This window comes from Centruroides vittatus, unplaced genomic scaffold, assembly GCF_030686945.1.
Source record: "Centruroides vittatus isolate TY-2023 unplaced genomic scaffold, ASM3068694v2 contig_786, whole genome shotgun sequence".
In the NCBI taxonomy this organism is placed as follows: Eukaryota; Metazoa; Arthropoda; class Arachnida; order Scorpiones; family Buthidae; genus Centruroides; species Centruroides vittatus.
The window spans coordinates 228755-255559 of NW_027122506.1; the positions used below are offsets into that span (position 1 = coordinate 228755).

General features: G+C 31.0%; 1 protein-coding gene across 1 annotated transcript; it reads left to right on the forward strand.

The window, feature by feature from the left end:
• Positions 1–847: 847 nt before the first annotated feature.
• Positions 848–26004, forward strand: LOC136981640 (cell division cycle 7-related protein kinase-like). The gene is given in 12 exon segments (XM_067277970.1): positions 848–933; positions 5778–5817; positions 7585–7671; positions 10872–11013; positions 11093–11186; positions 18822–18964; positions 19692–19815; positions 19915–20201; positions 21249–21331; positions 25485–25496; positions 25499–25633; positions 25712–26004. Coding segments are annotated over 11 exon segments (1368 nt in total). The 5' UTR covers positions 848–933; positions 5778–5783; the 3' UTR covers positions 25939–26004.
• Positions 26005–26805: the final 801 nt, after the last annotated feature.

The following is a 26805-nucleotide window of genomic DNA, read 5'->3' on the forward strand; positions in this document are numbered from 1 at the left end:
ACAGAAATAACCAATGTGACACAAATGACATACTGTATATGGATAATATTGAATATCGTAACACTAAACTTAAATTGCTTCTTCTGAAAAGTTATGCATTTTAAATCGTATCACTCTTTTTAAAATAAACGTCATGAATTTTCTGTGGTAAGAGAAAAAGAAGTTGAGATTTTAAATATTGAAAAGTGTGAAAGCAATGCTAATTATAAAGCAAGATTGTGATTTACAATACGATAAGTTGTATGAAAAAATTTCGAGTCATCAGAACTTATTAAACGAAATAAGTTTACTGGAAATATTGATTTGATCCTAGGAAACCTTCTACATGAAGATAACTATTACATTTAACTCTTTTCGCCCTGAGGGCCTCTTTTAGCAAGCCCATTATGGGTTCGATCAGGCCCATAATGGAGCAGCCGAGTGGTGAGGAAAGAGGCCCGACATATCCGGACGGACCCCCCCGAAAAATTCCTGGAGATTTATCAACCCGTCCGGATTCGAACCCGGGCCCCCCAGAACGATAGGTCGCCAGCTTGACCGCTCAGGCCGGATAGTCGAGCGGTCTTTTGTCCTTTTTTTTAAAACTCTTTCCGCCTCCTGGGCATTAAAAAGGCCAGCAATCTTTATTTATTGATTACTAATCGACATTTTCCATTTACAAATTGATTACCGTAAGAGGGAAAATTTGATTACCCCCTGGTGGCCTATTCCAACATAAATTCTTCCGACGATTTAATTAATTAAAAAATTAATAAATGCTTTAACAATATAATTTATTATTTATTAATTATAAAAAATTTATATTAATAAATAATACAGAAATAATATTTAAAATCTAATCGCATATTTTTTTCTCCCTTCGATATTTCTGATTAAGCGGGACATACGAACTGTTGTTTTGGTAGTGTCGATGTTAACGATTCTTTCCAATAGGTAATTTATTAATAATTAATTAAAAATATTATTATTTAGTTTGCTTTAAGGTTATGGAACAATTTAAATTCATTGTTAGCCCGTGTTGTAACTTAAATATATTGGAAAATTGAGAAGAAAGCAAGAATATCGCTTCATTTTGTAACTGTTGATAGGCCTAATTTCTAGTAGGAATTACCTTTAGTTAATTTGTATATATGCTTATATATACATAAATTACCTAAAAGTAACCTACCCTAATATCCCTAATGTGATAAGTTAACTGTTTATAAGTTTGAACTGTATGATATTTAGTATATATTTATGTCTTCATGGTTTAAGATAAACATAAATATGTGCCAAATAAGGGTAAAATTTCAGTTCTGAATGAGAAGTTTGGATTTCCTCCCCAAATTTTGGGCTCCAGACGTCTTGGATATTCTGGATTGGCTTATTTCGGGGCTGTATCTCGTGAAGGATAATGGCTGTGTTCAGCAGAGTTGACAGTTGTAACTGAGCAAAGGTGCTGTTATTTAGTTACATCTGCTGAACGATGAGTGACATATGTGTTGGAACAAAAAGCAGTTGTTGTTGGTCAGTTTCAGCTAGCAATAGGTAGCGTAAATGAAAGATGCTACTAAATGTGATGTCAAAATACCAAATGTGTTCTTAAACAGTGCTACTGTAGAGGGCAGTCTTCTCATTGGCTGCATTCAGCAGACTCAATAGCTCTGGAGCTGTTGAGTCTGCTGAATGCAGCCAATGAGAAGACTGTTTATTTCTTTGACTTTTTTACTCCTCAGAGCATGGTCTACACCTCTGATAAGGTCGCAACTGCTTCATTCAGTGATGTATTTGGGTAAGATGTGAAGTCTGAATGAGGGATTTTCCATCCCCCCAGAGTTGTACCAGCAAAAACATCGAACGAACCGTACCCGTGCGTGCAGACCTTTGTAAGATAGCAACCCCCAAAGCTTACTTTTTATTGTGTACTGGTACTGCTGCCTATTCTTTGTGCTCTGCAGGCACAAGTCCCCACACCTCTTAAAACTATATAGCATTGCATACTTTGTGAACACTCGACTGGGATTCTCAAAGCTGGCATAGTTCTGTAGGCTAAATACTTAAATGTGATAGTCTTACTCCTGTATTTACCAACATGAGTTAGAGTTAGGGTTAAATCTTGAGTTAACCAATCACCGTTTGCTTTACTTTTAGTATGTGAATGCTCATTGGTTAACTTTTAACTCTAACCTTAACTTGTGTTGGTGAATACAGGGTTAGTGGAGCAACATGACTCTCGACCGACTGTGACCTGGAAGTGGCCCAATTTCGGGGAACTGTATCTCGCCAAGGGTTGCTTGTAGAGGTATGGTTTTTTTAAAGCTTTTCTGCTCTTCTAAGTATGGTCTACGGCTCTGGTAAGGTCCCAACCACCTTGTTCGAAGGTGTAACTATACCTGCATTTGTACCCTAAATAAGAGTTTGTTATATCTTTAATCAAGATTCTTTTTTATACATTGATATTCATTGCACAAAGTGGCATTTTGGTTTTAAAAAGATTTATTTTCTTAAATGAACAATTTTCATTTATTAAAACATTTAGTTTGCATAGCTGCTCTTTTAAAAATTGAAAACAATAATTTGTTTGGAACATCTAATTAAAAACACTAAGTAGATTAATTTATGGAAAATGTTTACTAATTTTTTAAAAAATTATTTGTGTTTACCATTTCTTGTATTGTACATAGAATTTTTAAAAAATGGATTCCTGTGGGTACAGGTACTGTACCTGATGATTAGCACTAGTATATACAGTACCTATAAATAGTGTTATTTTTTCTAAAAAATTACTGCAAGTACACATGGTGACAGAACATGTAATGGATGAAAGAGTGTAAAAGGAAGAGCTGGTGGATGGTATCAGTTCACCAAAGCAGAAAAATATGAACATGAAAAAGTAAAACAATGTGATAAAACTGTATTGTAAATAAAGACCAGAAAAAACTACATAAAAAATACAACTAAATCCAAAAATAAAAGATTAGATCTAGTTTTAGGAAGAATTACCGTATTTTATGGACTATAAGATGCATTTTTTCTTCAAAAAATTGCCTCCAAAATTCAGGTATGTCTTATAGTCCGTAAAATACAGTAAATGGAAACACTGATGACCAAATCCACACTATTTGCTGTTTGCCGAATGCCAAGTAATGCGGATGGACAATACAAATGCTTGGAAGTGAATATTTGTCTCCTTTGATTTGGCACAATTTAGTGAGAAGAATTGGGAAAAAGTGAAAATCAAACGTTTGTCACAATTAAACCATGTGCATTTCTATGTATTCACCAAATGTTTATTCAGCATTTGATGAATAGTGAATGTGTGAATGCACTCTAAGCATTTTGTCCAGCCACAACGAAGGAATCATATGTAAGCAAATGTGTTAGGGAAATTGCTTTCTTATTCCCTTCTTGCTGCTGTGTCAGAGCAGTGGTTGATTAGGTTTTTTTTCACACAACAGCCATATTGGTTAATCTGTTCCATCATGGACAGATTAGCCTATATGGCTCATACCTAACAATGAGAAGGGAACACTGAAGGGACTGGCAGTTGTTTTGTGGAAACTCACATTCATCACTTCTGTTGCCAATTTCAAATTGTTATTGCCATTTCTTTACCATTTTTGCATTTTGCAAAACTTACTTAACAGCTGGAACACTGAATACAATATTTTAGAATAAGTATTATATCAAGATTGAACTTTTTCATCTATATAATGGAAGAACTGTGTTGAGACAAAAACAAATGCATTCTTCATTCATTCTGTCTTACTTTTCTTAATCACTCGTGCAGCTTCTCATTTTAAATCTTTTTAATAACTTACTCTGTTGTCTGTCTGTTTATCCAGGTAAAAAGTTGCAGTTCATCTACTTCCTAATTTCCAATCTAGTTGAAACTTTGCACATATGTGTATTGCCAATGACAGTACATTTTTTAATAGTTTGCAAACATTTTTAACAGTTAGCAAATAATTAAAATCTGTAAATAAAATCTGATAACAGATGCACTGCAATGTGTGACTGTTATTTGCTGTCCTACAAGTGGGAACAAAAGTGAAGACAGAACCACATGGTCTTCCTGTTACAACAAATCAGGCTCTGAAGTCCAAGCATTGGCTGGATAATTATAGTAATATGTAACTTTAGTAGGAAGTGGCAAAAGGTAAAGATATTAATATGGTTATTCTGCCAAATATGCTAAAGTATGCCTTTGATCTTTAAGAAAATATAAAAAATATACATAAAAGACGTCAGTCTTCACTACTATTATTAACCACCTTATCATTTTGCAGACTATAGAAACTATTGTGTTCAAGGTAGCATTCTACCAACAAAGTAATTAAGAGGATTAATCACTTACTTCATCAAATTTAAATGACTTAAAGCTTTGTTTGAATCAAAACAAATGTTGAACAATATATATAAGTGTGGGGTGTTTCTGTTTAGAAATATTCTATGTCCAAAATTAAAAGTGCTCCATTCTTTTATTTTTTGTTGCATAATACCAAAAATACTGTGAAAGCTGGAGAAAATTTATTTTTTACCTTTTAGTACATTTATCTGAATAAAAAGTGCTACTTTAAAATGTTTTTTTTTTATTTCACTCTATACTCATTCTCACTCACATTGCTAGAACTGTAATATATTAGTCAGTATGGTGAGATTTTGTTTGGAAGGATCAAAAAGACTGTACAGAGAAATCATTTAACCCCTACATATAAGAAATACCTGTACTTGAAATTATTCAGTCTATTGAGATCTCTATTCTATAGAAACATAATAAGAGTATGTTACAAGATTGTATATTATGCCGTAGCTGTGTGCGATAAAGCTGATGAAAACTGTAAAAGCAAAAAGAGGCAAATTACGTACGCTCATTAGTACTTCAGTTTACGATTTATTAGATAAAACTCTTCCACCTTGGTTTGTTTTGATGTTTTTTTGACAAAATTTTGGCACTATACTTGGACCAGAGTCAGAATGTTCACTAGATGGCTCCTCTCTCATCAGTGTGCTGACTCTCTTAGTAGAATTCTTCCATCGTACTATACATCCAGATGTAACAATTACATCATCAAACTCTACAAATTCTCAGAAATACTCAAATATTAACTAAACATTGAAAAAACATGAATTTTACAATAGATGGAGCTAGAAAAAAAAATTATTTATTTTGAGTTATGGATCTGCTAAAAAGAGGTAAAATTACATTGATTTGGTAGGACCTGGGGAAAAAATCTGATATTATTATAAATCTGTTCTGTGATCTGTTAAAACAAGAATGTACTGTCTAACTCATCCAAAAACCTTTCACCGGTAAAAGGTTTTTGGATGAGTTAGTGGTTTCAACCTGGTGTTTTTAGGTGATTATTCAAGATTGTACTGTATTTAGCTATCCTAAATCATAACAGAAAATTGTATTTTCATTTATTGTACAAATCATAAATTTTACTTCTTTTTGGCTCACTCATTTTCTACCTAACTGAAACTATTTACAGCCAAGAAGCATAACCTAGATATGACCATGAACACAAAGAATACGTTCCATTTCTTAATTTGTTTTTTAATTTGTTTAAATTAAATTTCAATAGTAATTTTAAATATTTAATTTATGTATTAATTTATTGAATTTTTTTTATCCAAATATCGTACGGGGAATGGGCTTTTTGTTTAATATTATACAATGAAAAAGAAAATTGTTTTAAGAAAATAAAAAGTTTAAAATATTCCTAGAATTAAGATTTTTTTTGTTTGAAATTAAAAATGCAGTAAAATATTAATTTATTATTTTATCTTTGCAGCTGACAATGTCCAATCAAACTGCAGATGAAACAAATATTGGTAAATATATCATGTTTAAAATGATTAACCAAAATAAATAAGCAAAAATGTAGAAGATAATATAATTTATGAATTTATGCTTAGTTAAAGAAATTTATAAAAAATGTAAAATATAACAAAAGAAGACAAATACAAGTAAAATTTGTTGAAGTCTTATAGTATTAGTCACAGAAACACAGAACAATAGCAAATAAAAGACAACGGCCATAAACTAAGTGTTTAGCTAGAGGAAGAAGGGGAAGGAGAGGGCAGAAGAGAAGAAAAGGAGGAAGATGAAGAGATAGAAAGAGGAGAAAGGAAGGATCCCCCTGAGCAGCATATATAAGATTAATATTCCCTCTATGTTTAATGTTGGCATGCAGTTTTAGGCCGTGAGGCTGTGGGTCTAAAAGAAAACCTGAGTTTTAGCTTACACCAATAAGTAGTGCAGCTACATAAAAGCTAGAGTAAAGATTAAGGCTTAAAACTATAGTGAAAGCTTAAATCTAATACTAAAATTAATACAGAACCTAAGCTAGCAACTCTTTAGGAAGCTGAATAACAAAACTGAAACAACTAGGAGAAACACCCAAAAAACTGATAACATAAATTTAACTTAAGTAACTTAAAATTAACTTAGTAATAAATTAGATTTAAGATAACAGTTAAAACTGATTATACTAATTTATTACTAAACAAGAATGCTGGCAAGGACAACAACTCAGACAGATAAGAGCATGCCATGACAAAGACCTATGAAAGATGCCAATTTTTTTTTAATATATATATAAGATGACAAAAGACATCAAAATAAGGCAATGGAATTAAACCCAAGGGACAACAAAGAAACTAGGGACACAACACTAAAGAACTACAAAAAGTATAACAGGAAATAGAGTAAGCAAGAAAGGAAACCTGGGTGTTGTGTGTGCCATGAGGGAGAGAAACTTCAAGAGCTTTGATGTGGGATATGAATGAAAGTAAGTGGTGATAAATACCTTGTTGAGGCGAGTTCGATAAATCCGTTGGTGTGGAGGGTGGCGTTTCTTCTACTGATGACGAGAGTCTTAGTCCTGGCGTAAACGGCAGCGTTAATCCAGCTATAGACACAAAGGAACCGGCACATACACACTGTGAAAAATGGCGCACTAGGTAATTTTGTTACTTGGCACGAGTTGATCAGGGCGGCAACTGATGAAGTCTGGAGGTACTGTTCTTCTTTCGATGCAACTTAGGGCGAAAGTGATGAGAAAGCGTCATTTAAGCGTTTGAGAACTAAACAGATGGTTCGTTCTCATGTGTAAAAGTTGACAGTTAGTCGTTAGGTAGTTGACAAAAGGCGACAACTATGACGTCATGGCATAACATGGAAAATACACTGTAGGTCCATAATTCAGATACTCACATTAGTTAGCTGAAGAGGGGCGAAGGCACGAAACGCACATGTAAAATAGCGTATTAACTAAATAAAGATGGAAAGCTCGCCCAGTGTTGATTAAGTGCCACTTCATTGTGCCAGTATACCAAATATAAATAACAGCACGGTTTCGATTGTACTAATAATATATTGTTAAATAATAATAAATAAATAACAACTATACATTATTTAACAATACATTTATATTCAAATTTAATTAATTGAAAGAGATTTTTGATTACAATTAAATCATTATCAGCTAATGCATTAATTATTTTTAATAAAAGGGAGTTATTCCTTTTTTTTTTAATATTAATAATCACTTCAGTCCAAATAATTAATTTAGAAAATGTTTTAAAAATATTTTGCAGATTCTGCTCAAGATGACATGCATAAATTGCTCGATTATATTCCGCAGGTGGATAAAGTGTTCAATTTACATGGAAAAATTGGAGAAGGTAAATATAAATGAAATTTTCTATTATCATTACTTAAGAGATGCAGACACTAAAAATGAACTTTTTAGACTGAAATATACATATAATATTGAAGGTAATTACTGTACTTTTTGTATCTTGTGGATAATCTGTGTTTAAAAGGCACATGTAATAGTGTACAGGATATATGCCAGTTTTAAATTGCAGTTATGAACTTGTGTTTGCAGAACAATGACTGTGGGTTACACACCTAAAAATATCCAAATATTCATATAATTTTCTGATATATATATGTTATGGACAGTGATTAATCGGGCATTATGAATAATGACCAAAAAGGGCGCGCAGTGTAATAAATATTGATTAATTTATCAAATTGACCGGTCATTATGAATATTGCTATCACCTAGTCGGGCAATGTGATAATAATAAGTTGAGGAATGATCATCTGACATACGCTAGCTAATCTGCACTCAGTTGCGTGTGCATATCGTGTTTAGTACCGAATTTAAAATTTGATTAAAAAACCTCCACTTATTTCATTTAGAAATGTTTATTTTTTGTGAATTATTTCAAAGTATTTTAAAAAGAACATGTAATCTTTTAAAACTAGGTACTATTAACTATATTAATTAAATGGCAAAATTTTACCTATGTGCACCATCTTGGTGGTGGTCGTGACTGTTTGTGCTCTCGACAGACTTCTCCTGAAGGGGAGCCGCCGGCAGGCTGCCGATTTTTGTTTAACGTTACTAGATATTGATACATACTAGTTATTGATACGCGTGTTCAAGAACTACTGTGAATAAATAAATAGTGATGTCAAACAATCGGTGGCCTGCCAGCGGCTCCCCTCTGGGAGGAATCTGTCGAGAGCACAAACAGTCGCGACTGCTGCCAAATTCGGTGCTAAATGCAATACGCACGCACAATGGAATGCCGATTGGCTAGCATATGTTGTATGATCACTCCTCAACTTATTATTATCACTTTGCCCGACTAGGTGATATCAGTATTCATAATGACCAATTTGATAAATTATTGAAATTTATTACAATGCCCTATATTCCTATGATAAAGAATAAACTATATCTTTGGATAGTTTTATAATGATAATTACAATTAAAATGAAGGGAACATTTTTGGAAATAAAGTTTGAATGAAATTTTAACTTCTGATAAGATTTACTTATTTAAACTATAGTCAAACCTTGGTTTTTGAACATAACTTATTCTTAAAAGTTGTTATAAAACCAATTTGTTTAAAACTGAAACAGGTTTTTTCATAAGAAACAATATAAAAAAGACTAATTTGTTCCTGACCCGCAAAATAAAGCCTTTTTTTACCTTTTTAACTGTAATGTAATAATATAAAATGAAATGTAATATTATATAATATATAATATTACATTGCATTTGTAAGCATTTTTATACATGAAATATTATATATAATATAGTAATATTACATTGAAGGTGCTTGAAGGTACAGTATCTACAGTACTCTTTAAACACAAATTCTTAAATGCTATTTATATCACATGAATGTCAAGTAATGTAGTTGTTATTAATTAATTTGATTTAAATTCAACTGCAGTGTACCAAAAGATAAATGTAGTATCTTTCCTGCTTGTGCATCAAAATTTAATTTAAATAGCAATGTCATCAATGATTTATGTTGTGACATCTAATTACACGAGACAATTTCGGCACCACTAACTTCTGAACCAGTAGTCCTGTCAGTGATTGGTTGGGGTGTTGACTTTTTTTAACTATCCCATATTGAAATGTTTTTCTGTTGCGTGTGGCTGCCATGTTGAATTTTTGCCTAATGAAAAATTATTTTTTTATTTTGCACAAACAAAATAAATAGTCGAGTCCGCATAAGTCAACACCTCGAGGGGAAGTGAAAATGTGTCAAGTTATCCAATATGACGACTAAAGTGAAGTTGAAAATACAGTAGTGCAATGTATACCTCTCTGATCATCCATCACTGGCACTAAAGTTGGTTTCTACTCCAAGTACCCCAGCAATTTCCATCTCCTTTTGTTTCCGTATCAGTCCCAAAACAGGAAGATTCAACGAATGAATTTGCTTTAGCCAACGTACCAGATCATCATTGATATCTTTGTACAGCGACTTTCTCTGGCATTTTCGAGACAGCCGCGATGAAAATCCAAGAATAAGTTTCTTAATTTCCTCTTTTTTCTTCAGGATTCCCACCAATATTGTTCTTGGAAGGTTTTTTTGTTTTGCAAATTCAGCTTGCAAAGTTTTCTTACATTCAAATTCAGAAACAAGTTTGTATTTTTTCCTTCAGTGTAAGCGTTGTTAACTTTCAGACACTCATTTCTAACAGAAATGTGAAACATGTGCTACAAATAATGCATGATGTGAGAAAATGCAAAATCAGATTCTGCTGTGACGTTGATATAGATTGTATATTTTCTTTTTGTTTGTCTGTTATTATTGTATATAAAAATACATAAAATGTTAAGGCATTTTTATTAATATGTATATATTAATAAATGAGTCGACTCACCACCTGAAAAAAACGAGTTCACCCCACACAGTTTACTTTAAGATGTGAACTCATTTTTTTTCAGGAGGGGAGTTGACTTATCAGACGTCTAAATGAGTGTGGGACAGCAAAAGTGTGTCGTTTTATCCAGTGGTGTCGAGTAAATTGGAGTTTTTTAACATTATTGTCTATGTAAGTTGGCCAGGATCACAGAAAACTGACTACTTAACAGGCGGTGTCGAGTTATACCTACAACGACTGATGCAGACTCAACTGTATATTGAAAAAAATAAAAACAAAAAGAAATTATATTTCGAAAATTCGTTTTAATATAAAAATTATGACACACAGCAACATCTAGTATCAAAAACATTCTGATGCAAAAATGAGTATATTCGGGGTCAACGGGTTAGGTCAAATGAGGTCAACATGAAAATACTTGGAAACAACATGGGATAGATTAATATAGATTAATATAGAAAGTATAGTGGGGCGACCATTTGTGTCTGTAATCTGTGTCTAGCTATTGCCTAGTAGCATGTTTGACAAACAAGTTGCATATAAAAACAGGAAGAAATATGAGTTTGAAATTCTGTTCGTGAACTGATTTGTTTGCGAAGTGAGTTTTTTGAAAACCAAGGTTTGATTGTATTTAAATTTCACTTCGTGTAATATTAATATATTTTTACTCATAATCATCCAGGTACTTTTAGTAAAGTTTATAGAGCAACTATTAAATCTGATGATTCAAATCTTTCCAAACAAGAGTATGCATTAAAGTATTTGGTTCCAACAAGTCATCCTTCTAGAATTGCAAATGAATTATATTGTTTGAAAGAATTGGGGTGAGTTCTAGTTCAAACAGATTTATTCTTTCATTAAAAATGATTTATATTTATTTTTTTAATATATATGTTCATATAGTGGAACCTGCAATATCATTAACGTTGAAACTTGTCTAATGGAAAAAGGCCATGTAGTAATAGTTATGCCAAATTTTTATCATGATAAATTTCAGGTAAGATTGTTTATTAAGATAAACTTTGCATCACAATCAATCAATATTTATATATTATAAAATTTAAGTTTTAAATTGACAAACTGCTGGATATTTATCAGGCCATTACAAGGCTAATTTAGTGATTAGATACAAAGCAATTTGGCTACAGGTAGGTGTTTAGACTGCCATATAATGATAAATCTATATATATGAGGATGTTTGTTTGCTTTGCACTCCTATGCCATTTGATCTATTTCTACAGAACTCAACAATTACATTAACATACTTCTAACTTACGATGGGACAGCATGATGTTTGGGCCACCAATTTCGATCAAACTCTGTGAGGTTGCTTCCTCAATGATTGACATATGCCAAACAGTAAGGCATAATACTCAAAATTAAATGAGAAAATTGAGGTTAAAAATTGCAAATCATTTAAAACCTTTAGAATTTTCACTATTTGCAGAGTGGCTGCTGGCTCAGTGGGGATGTGCTGGTTTTGTAACCATGAAGTTGGTGTTTCGAACCTTTGGAGGTATCAATATTTCCCCCCAAACTATAATTTTCACTTTATTCTTGGTATTTTTAAATTATATTGTCAAAGAGAAAAACAGGCAAATATAAAATTTTTACAAAACCACAAATTTATTTTTACTGAGTTATTTTTAGAAAACTACAAATGCACAATATACAGTGTAATAAAACAATAAAATCCATCCCTTTCAAGTAACAAGTCAATGTCAAAAGCAATTAACAAATGCTACCTAAAAATATTTATTTAAAAACAAAACATTTTCTGTATACAGTGGGTGATCAGTTAATTAATTAACCTAAATATGTGTATAATTGCATCTTTGTCTGCTAAAGAATGAAAAGATGGCTTTGATATTTTGCGCTAACATTAATAGCATAAAAATATATTCTGCAGAAGAATTGCTGCATGACAATATTACAAAATTTATGTATTGTGAAAGCATTCTTCCAAATCAAGACCTAATTACAGCCGAAGGTTCTTCATCAATTTCAGAAGTTGCAAAGACATTAAGCGCTCTGATATTTTTCAATGTGCTATGGTAGAAGTGATTCTTCTCCAAATTAGTTGATGATGGAGAAGTGTTTTTACAAATTAATCAAGTTTGTTTTTTCAGTGACATATAAATCTTATTGTAAAAATCTGAATTTATTCAATGCACACACTGCAGAAATGTTTATTCTTTCATGTGCTACAACAATTATCATCCACAAAATTGTGCTCCTGAAAAGCAGGTTGAATAATGTTAATTAAAATGCCTTTTATTAACAAAATTGGCCTTGAAGAATAATAATTTTGTTTATATCTAATCCTCTTCCCAAATATGTGTTAGTACAAATCCATTATGTACATGAATCTTTGAAAATAATTTTTAAATGAATATAATAAATTTTAAAGTATCGGGAATAAAGTGAAAATTATAGTTTTAAAGGGGGGAAAAATAATAATGATACCACCAAGATTTGAAACACCAACCTCACAATTATGAAACTGGTACACCCCCACTGAGCCACCAGCTACTATGCAAATGATGGAAATTCTAAAGGTTTTTAAGTAATTTGCAATTTTCACCACAGTTTTTTTTGCCTTACTGTAAGGCACAATACTCAAAATTGTGCCTTACTGTTTGGCATATGCCAGTCATTGGGGATGCAACCTCACTGAGTTTTGATCAAAATTGGTGACCTGAACATCATGCTGCGACCCCTTGTTAGATAATGTACATAACACTCCAAAATATTGATATAATTTTTATATACAGTAGTCCTGCTAGTCTGAATGTCCGTGTAATTCAAACGTTTCAGTCGGTGGAGAGGAAATTTTTTAACTCACAAAATATACATTTTTGTATTTTCCAGTTGAATTTAAATGGTATTGATAGTACAAAAAGATTTAGAATTCCACAACAAAAAAAATTGTATTGTAGTACGGTATTAATTCTGTACAAAATTAATAAATTAGTGTTTGACATAGTATATTAAAACAGCAAATCTGTACTGTATTTACACACAAAAACAGAAACGAAAGTCATTGATGGTGTTGGATCTATATAAACTGGACCTGTTTTACTGCTTGCTTCTGCACTATTTCAATTATTCGGCTAATCCGAACAGGGCTCAGTCCCAATTAGTTCGGATTAGCGGGACTCTGCTATATCAATTAATTTCTGTCTGCTTTTGATTTGCTGGCTTTACATGTAATGCCATCTGTTGGCAAAAAATTTTTTAAAAATAATAAATTAAATATGATTTATACAAAAAAGGATATAATTAGAAAAAAAAACAAATATTATATTAATTACTGCGACAATGATGTAGTGGGAAGTAGACACACTATATCATTACTGTGACAGGTAGCGCACAGCACTCGTGTCGAGTGGAAAGTGTTACACTGTGAAAACTATATAAGTATTAAATTATCCACATCAAACAATTCTGGTATTTTCATTTTGGAATTGTACTCTCTTAATTTTGATAATTTTTCTATAAATTTGCTATTTACAAGGACATATTATCTACATAGTTTATAGGCATTCTGATGATATTCTTAAAATGGGTTTTACCACCAATTTTTTTTTTTTTTTTGAAATTTACTGTTTATAACGCCAAGTGTAACAGTTATTGTACAGGTACTTTTATAAATCTGGGCAATGCCAGGTGTAACAACTAGTTTAATATTATTAACCAACTCACAACAGAGTTTTACGACACCTGCCAGTTGCCACAGGCCAGCTTTATTTTTAAATTAAGCTTTGCGTTAAACATTTATTTAGAAAAACTATTTTTTTGAGTTATTTTATGAATGAAAATACACCAATTTTTATATACATTTAATGTGTCATTACAAAGCTTTGTAATAGCCTGATAAATAATTTGGCAGTTCATTTGGCATCACTAATTGAATTGGGTTGATGTATATGCTATTATATAGACATACTGCATTTTATGCAATAAAAATAAAATTATTGTATTAAAATTGTATAAAGACAGTTACCCCAATGCAAATACTTGTTTATTAATACATGAATCTTCGCTTATCTGACTACCTAGAATTATATCCTAAAATTTTATATGAATATTTGATTCAGATGCATGGTAAAACTTCAATAATTAAACTAGAAAATACTGACCACTTAGGTAGAGAAATCACTTCCAGGGCTTAAAGTGACTCTCTTTTTTAGCTTTTTTAGCTTTTTTTCATAGCTCCTCTCTTTTTTAGCTTTTTCTGAGAAAAACTCACTTTTTTAGCTTTTTTCACTTCCCGTGTGAAATTTTTTTTTTCATAAATGCGCTCAGGAGCGAAATAGCGACCAGCACGTCCCCGTATGCCTTATGGACCATGCGCGACATGATAAGGCACTGTCGTATACACATGTAGTGTACTACATTTATATAGACTAACAAAACGAGGAGCTTCCCAAAGCTTGATACTCTGCACATGCTGTAGGAATTTGCACGTGGGTACTCCTTGCTTGTATCCTTGTGAAATACCGATCTCCGCGGCACTTCGATATAATCACACTGCATTAAGACATAAGTACACTTCTAGTTCGGTGTTAAGAGTGATTTTTATACAGCATTATTTTTAGCATTTGTATTTATTTAAGCGCAGTGGACAAAAGAAAGAAATAGATTTTATTTAATACTAACAGTAGAAACTCATATTTTAGCAACAGAAAATTGTGTAGGACCCAATACTTTCTGAAGTAAGTTGCTAAGCAAACTTCTTCCCAACTGCCTGCTATTCTTTAGCTTAAACGATGACATTACTTGTTTTTGACTACCGTAGCGATAATAAATTTGATTTCTACTGTTATTATTAAATAAAACATTGTAGGACACTCGTTTCAAAGCTTGTATCTTTCTAGCACTCTGTAAAATTAAAGATTGAGTGAATCTTGTGCCAGGAAATACAAGATTTTAAACTAATATCCTAAATATTAATAACTTCTGTAGAGACAATCTTTAGACAAAGACAAAAGTTTGGTTTTAAGTGGGTGCTTATATATTTGGCATGCACCATGGTTTTCTGCATTCTAACGGTGTCCTTCATTTTCCATTTCAACAGAAACTATAAAACTCGTCATGCGCGTGCGCATTCGAATACAGCTGCGGTCAATCCGGCACCAAATTAAAAAATTAATTTGTAAATATTTAGTGTCAAAAAACCGCTATTTTCACTTTAATCTAGCTTTTCGATATGCTTCTAGTCGAACTCAGTCAAAAAATTAATTTAATTATAATTTATTGAAGATTTTAATTTTTTAATATTAGAAAGTAATTAGCATAAATTACATGGTGTCATGTCTCATCTTCGCTCCCGTTCAAGTTTATTGTCCTATACACGCGCTGATGTTTGTTTTTACTTCTGCTGGGGTTTTATTTCAACCTCGACCGTTTGGTTACGCAAAGTGGGGAGACGGGCGTCACGTGATCGCGTACCTGACTTTTTACAAGTTTCCTTACCTTGAAAGAAACTTATATTTTTTCTCAATTTTAATTATTATTAATTAACTTTTTTGATGGATTCTTATATCTTTGTATTATCTAAAGTTGCAGATATAAATGCGTAAAACTTTATTTAAAAAATTGTTTTTCTTATATTTTAAAATTCAAAAATAAATTAAATATCGGAAATGCTAAACTATAAGTACAGTGTGTTTTACATTATCATTGCGAACAGATACAGCCAATTATTTTATAAACGTATTTATTATTTTAATTTTTATAAATTATTTAATTTGATGCAACGTGATCAATTAATTACTGTGGCGCATTAACATGGGCATAGTCAGGAAGGGGCATGGGTGGGCACGCCCCCCCAGTTAACCTGGTGCCCCTCCCCAGAAAATTACAGCCTCTACTAGGCCTCCCATAACAAACTCTGGCTACGCCAATGTGCGTTAATTAATATGGAGGCGAGACTGATTCAGTTACTGTTACTTTTTCATTTCGGACGTTAATTACAGTGTTATTTTAATGTAATTTTATACATAATGTATGTTTATTATAATTAATAAATCTATATAGGAATAATATCTGTGTCTAATAAAACAAAGCGATTATAAAAATAAAAAGTGTGCGTTCCATCTCGATCTTTTGTAAGCGAAATTTTATGATTTTAATTTTTAAAAAATGAGATTTTTATTTATAATTTCTGTAATTTGATCTATAAGAGCAAAAAACTAAACTTATCAAATATCAACTCTCTGTAAATAATTTCATCATTTACTTATTAATGTCAGATTTGTTAAATTTCATGGGATTGTATTATTTTTCAACTTCAGGGTAGTAGAAAGCTTTGTATATTTTCTCCCGTGAAAGTAATAGACTCTGCTAATAGACTCTGCGGATTCACCACTGTGAAGGACAACAAACTGCTAAATGTTTAATTACATTGTTTTCATAAACTCTCTTCTCTGTCAGTTTTGGGTCGAATGACTAACAAATTATTTTATTGTATTCAGGGGAATAGATTTGGAGACTAGTATTACCAGTAATGAATTCTGTAATTTTATTTTTAATCATTTAAAAAATATTGATAAAATTACCAAATAAATGATTGGGTCACAATTACTAGTGGTATTGCTATATAACAGACATGGGCAAATGCGACTCCGAGAGTCGCATGCGGCTCATTTTGAGTTTTATGTTGCTCTTGCCGAAAGTGTTAATTTCTGCTTTTTATTATTATTTTTACAGTTTTATTTCCACAATTTTGTGAAAATATGTTTATTAAAAAAATTCATTACTTGTTTTATATTATATAATAAAATCAAAATACAGAACTGCAGTACAGAATAAAAAAAGTACAGAACTGTGGCTCCCATGCATTTTGCAAAACCTACATTTCGGCTCCCACTGAACTTTTGCTTGTCCACCCCTGCTATATAATGAACATGCAACCCACTGATTCTACCAGAAGTTGTTTTTTTTTCCTTCTTTAATTACATTTTTTTTATGAAGAAATCAAAAATGTGCCTTGAAATTTGGCATGTTATATGGAAACACATTCTGGTAGTTATGTTACTATTCCATTTGCTTTGCTGTGTAACGGTGGGGAATTCTGTACGGGGCACATGAAAACTTAATGTGGGCCTGTTCTGGCTTAATGCAGTCTTACTGGTCACTTTTCTGGAGTATAAACTCAGCCCAACTATTTTCATATTTAATCTTATCAGTCCACTTAATCAATCTAATATCATATGCAATGTTATTGATACAAAATATGTGTGCATTTGTGTGTTTTTTTAATAACGCCTGTTTTCGTTCATTTTAACACTTAGCTTTTTTTCAGTGTGAACTCTCTTTTCTCACTTTTTTTTTATTGCCATGACTGCTTTAAGCCCTGCACTTCTTAACTACAGGCAAAATATTTTCTACATAGATACAGTACTCTGTCTTCAGATATATAGTTATAATTATCTGTTAAAATAATATTTATATTATATAATAAAATAAATCTACATTTTTAATTTTGATTTATATACTTTTAATATTCTGATTCTGAACACATGACTGCAAGGAAAAAAATCTCTTAGTGCCTATACAGCAGAATGAGTTCAAAAAATATTGAGATAACATTAGAATCCTTAGCTTACAGTCTTGTACTTTTGTTAAAAGCATACTATCACATTTTTTAAAAAATCAGCATAAAAAATATTGATTGATCTAAAGTTTTGTCAGTTAACTAGATTTATGATTGGTTCTAATGATGAATTAATGAGGATTTAATTATATTAATCTTTATGATTACATTTGACCAGTTATCCGGATGACTAGTTATTGGAGTTTAACCGTACTAACTCTTCTAATTTGTAACTGTTTTCATGTTTGACAATATCAATTTTTATACTTGCAAATTATTGCACTGTAACATATAATCAGTTTTCAAAGAATGATATGAATAAACACCACATTTGTATGAATTCAAGATTGTAGTTTGTTCAGCGTATGCTTTATATGTTATCTAAGATGGAAATGGATAGAAGGGTTAAACTAGGACATATTCTCAAAATAAAGTTGGATATTTTGGTTATATTGAATAATGGGAACAAATATATTATATATTTTTTACAGCAAGTCACACACACATTTTAGGGTCTGTTCAGAAATGCTTACCAGTTCAACTGCAAAAGATTTCAACAATTTACTGGTTGTTACCGGACTTCGATCTTTCCAGGCCAGTCTTTGAAGATGGATTAGAGAATGATCAAACAAATACTGACGACATCATTCGTTATCAACCAACCGACCGAAAAGTATTTCTGAACAGTTGATAGGTTTTCTCGTGTATAAATTTCTTACAATAAGTATGCATAATTAATGTATCTTCAGATTGAAAGCCTTATTGAATGGCCTTATATCAAATGGTGATCTAAGGCTTTTTATCTGAAGATGAGACAATTAGTCTTGAAAACACTTCATTGACTTCAAAATATGGACTTCTTAACAGTATAATGTTTTATGAATGAACTATTACCTGTATTTTTCTACAACGTATTAAATGCTGAAAGGATTTTATGGGGTTTAATAACTGTATATTGTTCAATAGCAATATCAATGATATTCTGTGGATGTGTTTATGAATAATTTTTCACATATTTTATACCCATAACAGGATTATGTTAAATTGATGAATGTTGATGAAATGAGAGATTATATGAAGAATTTATTTATTGCCTTGGAGAAAGTTCATTCTCATAACATCATTCATCGAGACATAAAACCTAGCAACTTTCTTTACAATCGTGAAGAGAAAAAGTAAGCTTTAATTTGTTTTATTTTTTAAAAATTTTTAAAATAACATATAATAAATGTAACGTACCACTTAATTAAAGTTAATTGTTGGTGTCAACAATTTACGTATATGGTTAATATAGGCTACATTATATCAGGGCTGTTCAATAGTAAAGGTACAGGTATAGATTACACATGATCTATGTGCACAGCCTTGATGTTTTGGGCATGTATGGTTATGCAGTGGAGAGTAATAGTAAAGATGTAATCAAAAATTATTCCAAGTTTAAGATCTGCACACTTATCAGATTTTTACAAGCAGAAGAAGTTTTATTTTATTTGTTAAAATATTATTGCCTGTTAAATAAGATGTACTGTAAATAAATTTTTTATTAAATTTAAAAACACCTTACAATTTATAAATGGAATAAAATAAATTCTAAAACTTATCTTTTATGAATATAAAAATTGAAACCAGTGTTCTAAAAAGAAAGAATATATGAGGGGTTGATTGATAAATAAGGTCCACAACCAAAGTGTTTCAAGTACGGGAATAGAAACGCATGATGATCACTATCTAGTTGTGTGTGCAAAGTCTCTGTTCGTCAAGTTTTTTATTTGGGAAAATACAAAATAATGATCTTATTTTAAGGCAATTATTATATACTTTTAAATATATACAAAGTTTGTGTATTAAATTATAGAGTAAAAAATCTATATTAATTGTTTAATGATGATGATATGTTTTCAGATATGTTTTAGTAGATTTTGGTCTGGCTCAACGTTTGAGTTCTTCGAGATTAAAAGAAAATTGTGCCGAAGAGGTCATAAAGAAAAAAAGGAAAAGAACAGAAAATCAAGAAAATGAAAATTTGGTATATTTGATTTTTAATTTGAGAAAAAAACTTTTCAAATACATAAAATTATTATCATTTTTTAAAGATTTAATTTTTTTTTTTTTTTTTGTTTTGCAGAAAATGAAATCGCCGGGTAAAAAACGTCAAGTAATGCATGATGTCAGCAATACGTTCCTTCCTCTGTCTCAAGTAATGCAAGAGGTTGGCAATAACCAACTTACTCAGTTGTGTTCACTTCAGAATACCAAAAAGTTTCAAACTCATCCAAAATTAAACAGAACATTATTTGTTCATAGCTTTGACAGTAAAACTACTAAAATAAATTGTAGTAAAACAAATGATTTGGCAAAAAATAGATGTTCTTGTTATGGAAAACAGGAAGTGTGCAAAATCTGTTTAAATAGGTATGTAATATATAATATAAAAATAGTCTATAATAATCAAAGATTATTGAAAGGAACAAATTTTTTATGTCGGGTTGGTCAGATAGTTACATAGCAAGGATAACTTTGTTCTTTCATTTGGGCCAGCACTACAAGGTGTCTTGATTTGACCTGACTCAGATTTTCATAGTACAAGATTATGATTCTTACAGTATGAGTTCTCATCTCTTACCCATGCCGACTGACTTACTACAGATTAGACCTATTCATAATGAGTGCAATTTTATCTAGCCACGTCGATGTTATACTAGTGCTTTATATTAACTAAATCAACCATTCAGTCAATCATTTTTACATAGAATATATTCAGAAAATTAGTTAACTCTCTTTTGACAGAACAACTGCTTTTTTCATTTTATCTCAGAATTATTAATGGTCTTTTAGATATTACGGTAAATGGTAAATACATATAAAACAATCAAATCCTAGGTTAATCAAATGATACATCCAGATTCTTATTAGGCTATAATAGCTAATTTGAACTAGAGATAAAATTTTAACACAAATGGCAACTTAACTGCTTATATCTAGTCCAAATTACTTGGTACCTTAATAATTAATTAGCCATATTATAGCCAGATAAGAATTTGACTGTATCATTTGATTGCAATAAATAATTAAACTATTATTTTGATGATATATTATCACTTAATGAAGAGCGCGCTCTACTAAGTTCTATGTCCAATTTTATTTCTTGACGATACAGTAGTTTGCTATCATTTAGTACTGATGCCTTCCAAGCTGAAAAAAATAACTCGTGTGCTAAGTTTTAGTATAATTAATTAAAAGAAAATTGAATTAAACTATATAAGTTGTTCTGTTTTTAATTGGGTGTTTACAATTACTGATAATTTCTTTAATTAAATGCAATTTACAGGAAGTTGTATGTTGTTTTTTTTATTCTTAAAATGCAATTGTCATGTTTTATTGCATTTAAACGTATGTGATAACTTTTCTTTTATTAAATGTTAATTGATTGTTCTAAATGTTAATTCGTTTTAAAATTAGACCTCCAGAAATTGCACCACGTGCTGGGACTCCAGGATTTAGAGCACCAGAAGTCCTTTTGAAGTATCAAAGTCAGACTACAGGTAAATTCTATAATTTTAAGAATTTTTAAAAAGAAAATTAGTTTGTCTTCCACAAACAAGTTGATTTTAGTGGATACTATATCTAAAATGTATTATAAGTTGATTAAATGTACTCAATTAAACAATGGACCTTTTAACAGTAGTATAAGATTGGCAAAACACTAATATTTTTGATCCTGTTAAGTCCCTCCATGTCTGAGGATGGCCCATTAACTAGGTCAAAATATTAGTGTTTATATAAATAACATCTCAAAGCCCGAGTAGTATATAACTCAACACTAAACGATTATAGCCCAATATTTAGGCAATTGTTTGGTGTTGAGTTATATTAGTGTTTCTCGAACTTACCCATAATTAAAGGTGCATTGCTTAACTCAGTAGATTAACTAGTTCAATTCAAACATTTTCAAGATTAAATACCATATTTACCCAATTGCAAGCCAACTTTTTTACTTTTTTTTTGTGATTTAAAAAAATGTCCCTCAGCTTAGAATCAGTATTATTAATATGATAAAGTAGGTGATACCCTTTACCAACGTAATCAAAAGTTTGGGAAAATATCACCAGAAGCTGCCACAGATAAGTTTCTGCAAATTTTGTATGCATTGTAGAGTAGGTGAAAGTTGAGTTACCAAGTCTGTACTATTAAGTGGGAGTTTTGGCTGTTTTATAATGAAGTGCTGTCAATTATACTGTTGATTTTAAAAGGAAAGTGATTTTGTTTGCTGATGAGACATTAAATCTTGCTGCACAGTGGTGATATAGGATTGATAAAAGCAATATCAGATGGTATAGAAGACAGAGAGACCAAATATTTGCATCCTCCATCAAAAGAAAAACATCTGATAGGCCAAAATGTGGTTGCCACCATGCAGTAGAAGTTGTTTTAAATAATTTCATAAAGAAGCAGTGTAAGAAATGTCTCCCAGTGAATGCTGAAATAATTTCAATTAAGGCTAACAAAATTTTTTGAGCAGAAAATCAGCAATTTCAAGGCAAGTCAGCATTGGGTTCAACTCTTCATAAATCACTGGGAGTTCTTGCATCTTAGGCATATGTCAATTGTGCAGAAGTTGCCAGAAAATTATGAAGAGAAATTGATAAAATTTCAGTGCTTCAAGATAAGATAGAGCACTAAAAAGAACTATCTTCTCAGTCAGATAGGAAATGCCAACCAAATTATGGTGTATTTTGATATGATAGAAGAAAAGGGAATGAATGAAGTAAAAATCCTGTCAACAGGAAATGAAAAACAGCACCTGACTGTTATGTTCACATGTACCGCTAATGGAGCATAAATTTCCTCTATTCATTGTTCAAACACAAGATATTGCTGAAGTCAGAGATATTTCCTAAAAGTTTAATTGTATGTGTGAATGAACATGGATGGTTTACTGAGGACATGGTGATGGAATGGATTCAGTTTGTATTGCAACGATGCCTTGGTGCCTTGTTGAGGTTTCCTAGCTTCCTTGTCTTGGATTCTTATACAGGCCATACAACAGAGGCAGTAAAGAGAAAGTTAAAAGAGGAGAAAATGGACTTGGCTATTCAATTCCTTAATTCTTCACCTGCTCAGCATGTTCATCAACAAACATTCAAGGACAAGTTGAGAAAAATATACACAGACTGGCTCCAGAGAAAATTGAATGCGCATGTCTACAGTACAAGTGATACAGGCTAGTCTGTCTCAAGCATGCACATGATTGACAACATGTGGAAGAGTATTTGTAAAGTAGTCATGGTGTGTTTAAAAAGTGTTTAATCTCAGACGCACTTGACAGCACAGATGATGATGCTCTGTATGAAGACAGCAACAAAGAATCAAGTGACAATGAGTCTGAATCATTGATGACAGCAACTGAACAATTAAATGGGGTAAACTTTATTCCTTACACTCGATAAATAAATTTTCATTTTTTAGTTTACTTTTTTGTTTTCGATTTCCCGGGATTAGCTTATAATTGAATAAATATGCTAACACAGTTATATGCAAATAATTACACTTAATCAACAAGATTAATTAAATATAATTAAACATTAAATGATGTAATTGATTGATTAAACATAGTTAAATAACATAATCAGGGGTCATGGCAGTGATATCCCGCCAAGTAAAAAGGTGACTGACTGACTATATATATACAGGAATCAGAGTTGCTGATTTTTGGGGATCAATTTAGCTGCACCCAAACACCTGAAGTAATTCCGAGTATCTTGTTTGAAAGAAAATTATTTTTTTAGGTAATGTGCAAAATTTCAAGATTTTCTGTAATGCGATTGCCAAAATATAAGCAATTGAAAAATGCAAAAACTTGTCAAAAAAAGCTGTATTTTCTTCTCTTCCTCTTTCTTCATCTAGCACTGCAAACACTCATAGAGAAAAAACTACTGGGTCTGGAATGCTCAAATTTTAAACTTAAGCTTTTCTTGCTATCAGTGAGGTGCTTGTGAAACTTCCAGGTTGATAGGTCAAAGTTTTTGGGGATTTCCCATAGAGCTAATTCAGTTTGACAGCTTGCTTTTATGCCTATAAGCATAAAATTGCATTGAAACAAACAAATTTTATTCAAAATGTTACTCAGAATTACAAAAGTTCAAATTTATGCCAGTTAAAACTTTTTATAATGATTTTTCTGAATGGCATATTAAAAGTGTTGGTCGACAACATGTTCAGTCAGCACCGACTGAAATGAATATTGAAAGCATTTGGTCATTGGTGCATTTAGTTGCTGAGCACCAAGTGAATTGTACACCATTGTCTTATGTCTTGTTTAACAATTGTACGATAATGACAAGAACATCTGAGATGTAAAAAAATTATGCCAAGTAAAAATCTATGACATTTAGACAATGGTCAAAATTTTTCTTTGGTAAGATAAGCTTGGCACATGGAAGTTACACCTGAAGATTTTTACTTGTATTATTGTTTTCTACATTTTGCCTCCAAGCGTCAATCTTATCTTTACCATAGAAAAACTGCTAAGAAAAATAGTATAAATAAAACATGGCTGACGGTAATTTACATTTAATAAATATACAAAAAATATAAATACAATGTTTTTCACAAAAACCTTTGCCATCGTTTGTCTTCCATCCTTGCATTGGTGTGAACGACAGAAGACAAACGATGGCAAAGGTTTTTACTTTTGTGAAAAACGTTGTGTTTATATTTTTTGTATATTTATTAAATGCTAAGTAAAATTTTGACAGCCATCTAAATTGGTGTAATTTTTTTACATCTGGGATGTTTTTGTTTGGATTACAGTATATGTAAATAATCTTCAATATAAAAATTACCTGTGAAAGACTGAATACATTTTGAATTTTAAAAATTACAGTGAGTGTAAAAGTTTTGTAGTGTTTTGAACAAAACTTACAATGAAATAGATTAAATAATAGAACATATATAATTAATTATTAACAGTCTGCTCTTCTCTGACAGTTTAAGGATTTTTCTGGTATTGAATGAAATAGTTTGCACACCTGTTTGAGTGCCATTGGAGCTTTTAATCAATTTTGTATTGATTGGAAGAGAAAAGTTTGGAAAATAAAAAAATTTTGCAAAATTTTTCTCTGAAAGTCTCCATGCAAGCACAGGTTAGCATTGTAAATGATGAAAGATTACCTTCCAATGAATTAAAACTATCAAAAATGGGGAGGACTGAAGGAAGCTCTCTCTTCAAAGCAATTAATGTTAAATGTTTGGTAGATTGGTAGAGTAGAAACTCATGATTTATCTGTTTTTCTGAATTTCATCAAGCATATCATTACTGTCTTTTGATGAATGTTTTCTTTACACATGTAGTTTATTTATTTATTTATTTTGCAAAATAACCTTTCTGGTGATTACTGTTACCATATACAGTTCACTTTTCATCACCAATGATTAGTCTCTATAAGAAAAAGATTCATTTTCATGTCTCAACAAGTAAAACATGAAATATGCTGGTTCTATACACTTCTATTATGCAGTTTCTTCTGCAATTTGAGACATTTATTTTCATCAAAGCACATAATTCTATCCAAAAGGATATCTGCAACAAAAATGTGCCACAGATATTTGTATAATTTAAGTTCTGTTTTTATGTTTCAGTATAAAAATGTTTTCTTATATATTTAGCTTTTATATTTATTTACACATATTTTACAGCCGTTGATATGTGGCAGCTGGTGTGATATTCTTGTCGTTACTAACAAAAAAGTATCCTTTCTTCAGAGCTTCCGACGATTTAAGTTCCTTGGCCGAAATAACTTGCATCGTAGGAAGTAAGAGACTGCAACAAGCTGCACTAAGTATTGGTGAGTGACAGATATAAAATTCAAACTTGCCGTTTCATTTAAATTCGTAATTTAACAGTTAATTTTTCAATACTTCAGGCAAGAGGGTGTTTTTGAGTATTCAAAAACCAAAAGTAGATTTTAAATTATTGTGTCAGAGGATCCAAAGCATACAAAGAAACAGCGAAAATGTGCCAAACGAACAGGAAAATACAATACCCGAATCTGCCTATAATTTACTAGGCAGACTTTTGGATCCAAATCCACTCACTCGTATAACTGCGCAACAGGCTCGCGCCCATCAGTTTATAACTACAACAAATTAAATTGTATTTAAAAATATTTATAATTATGTATATAAAGTAAATAAAATAAAATTTATTTTACTTGAATCGGATTCTCCTCTGTTTATTCAGAAATATTACTCGTACCAAAAAATTATTATTCGTGAATACGTATAATGAATCTTATTTAATAATTAGTTACATAAACATTTTTCATTCCTAACAAAATTCTGAAAGACCACACAAACCGGAGCTGCAAATAAATTTATGTGATGTTATATCATAAAAATAGCAAAAATGCATAAAACTTTGTTACATAATATAATACATTTTGTTCAGTCTGAAGTGAAAGAATTGTAACAGGTTTCCATGTTACGAGTATGAGAGCTTTTCATAGAGTATTAACTCTCAAGCGTATGAGAGCTTTTCATAGAAAAGCTCTCATATGCTTGAGAGTTTAAAAATTATGACTTGAAATAAATGAAAAATTTTTTTATTCATTTGTGGCTAGAATTAATCTTTATTTTTAAGTAAATTAGTCAAATTATCAAGCCAAAAGAAAAGTAAAAATTAAATTAGCTTTATAGAAACATATCAGTGTGAAAAAGTAAAACTTTAATGTACAGATATTTAAAATGCTATGCTTCTTGTGTGTGTTGCTGTTTAAATTTTTTATTAAAAGACAATATTTAATTATTAAAAACAATTACACTTAAAATTATGGAGAGAATCGTATATAAACTGCAAAACTAATCGATTGTTACATGCAAACCATATTTAATGAGAATTGCGATAGGAATAATGGAAATTATGAATGATTTGAATGTAGGTCTTTAGAATTGTGGGTGATGATTACTCTGATTATATACACAACATATTAAAAATTCAGGAATAGGATATATCCAGCAA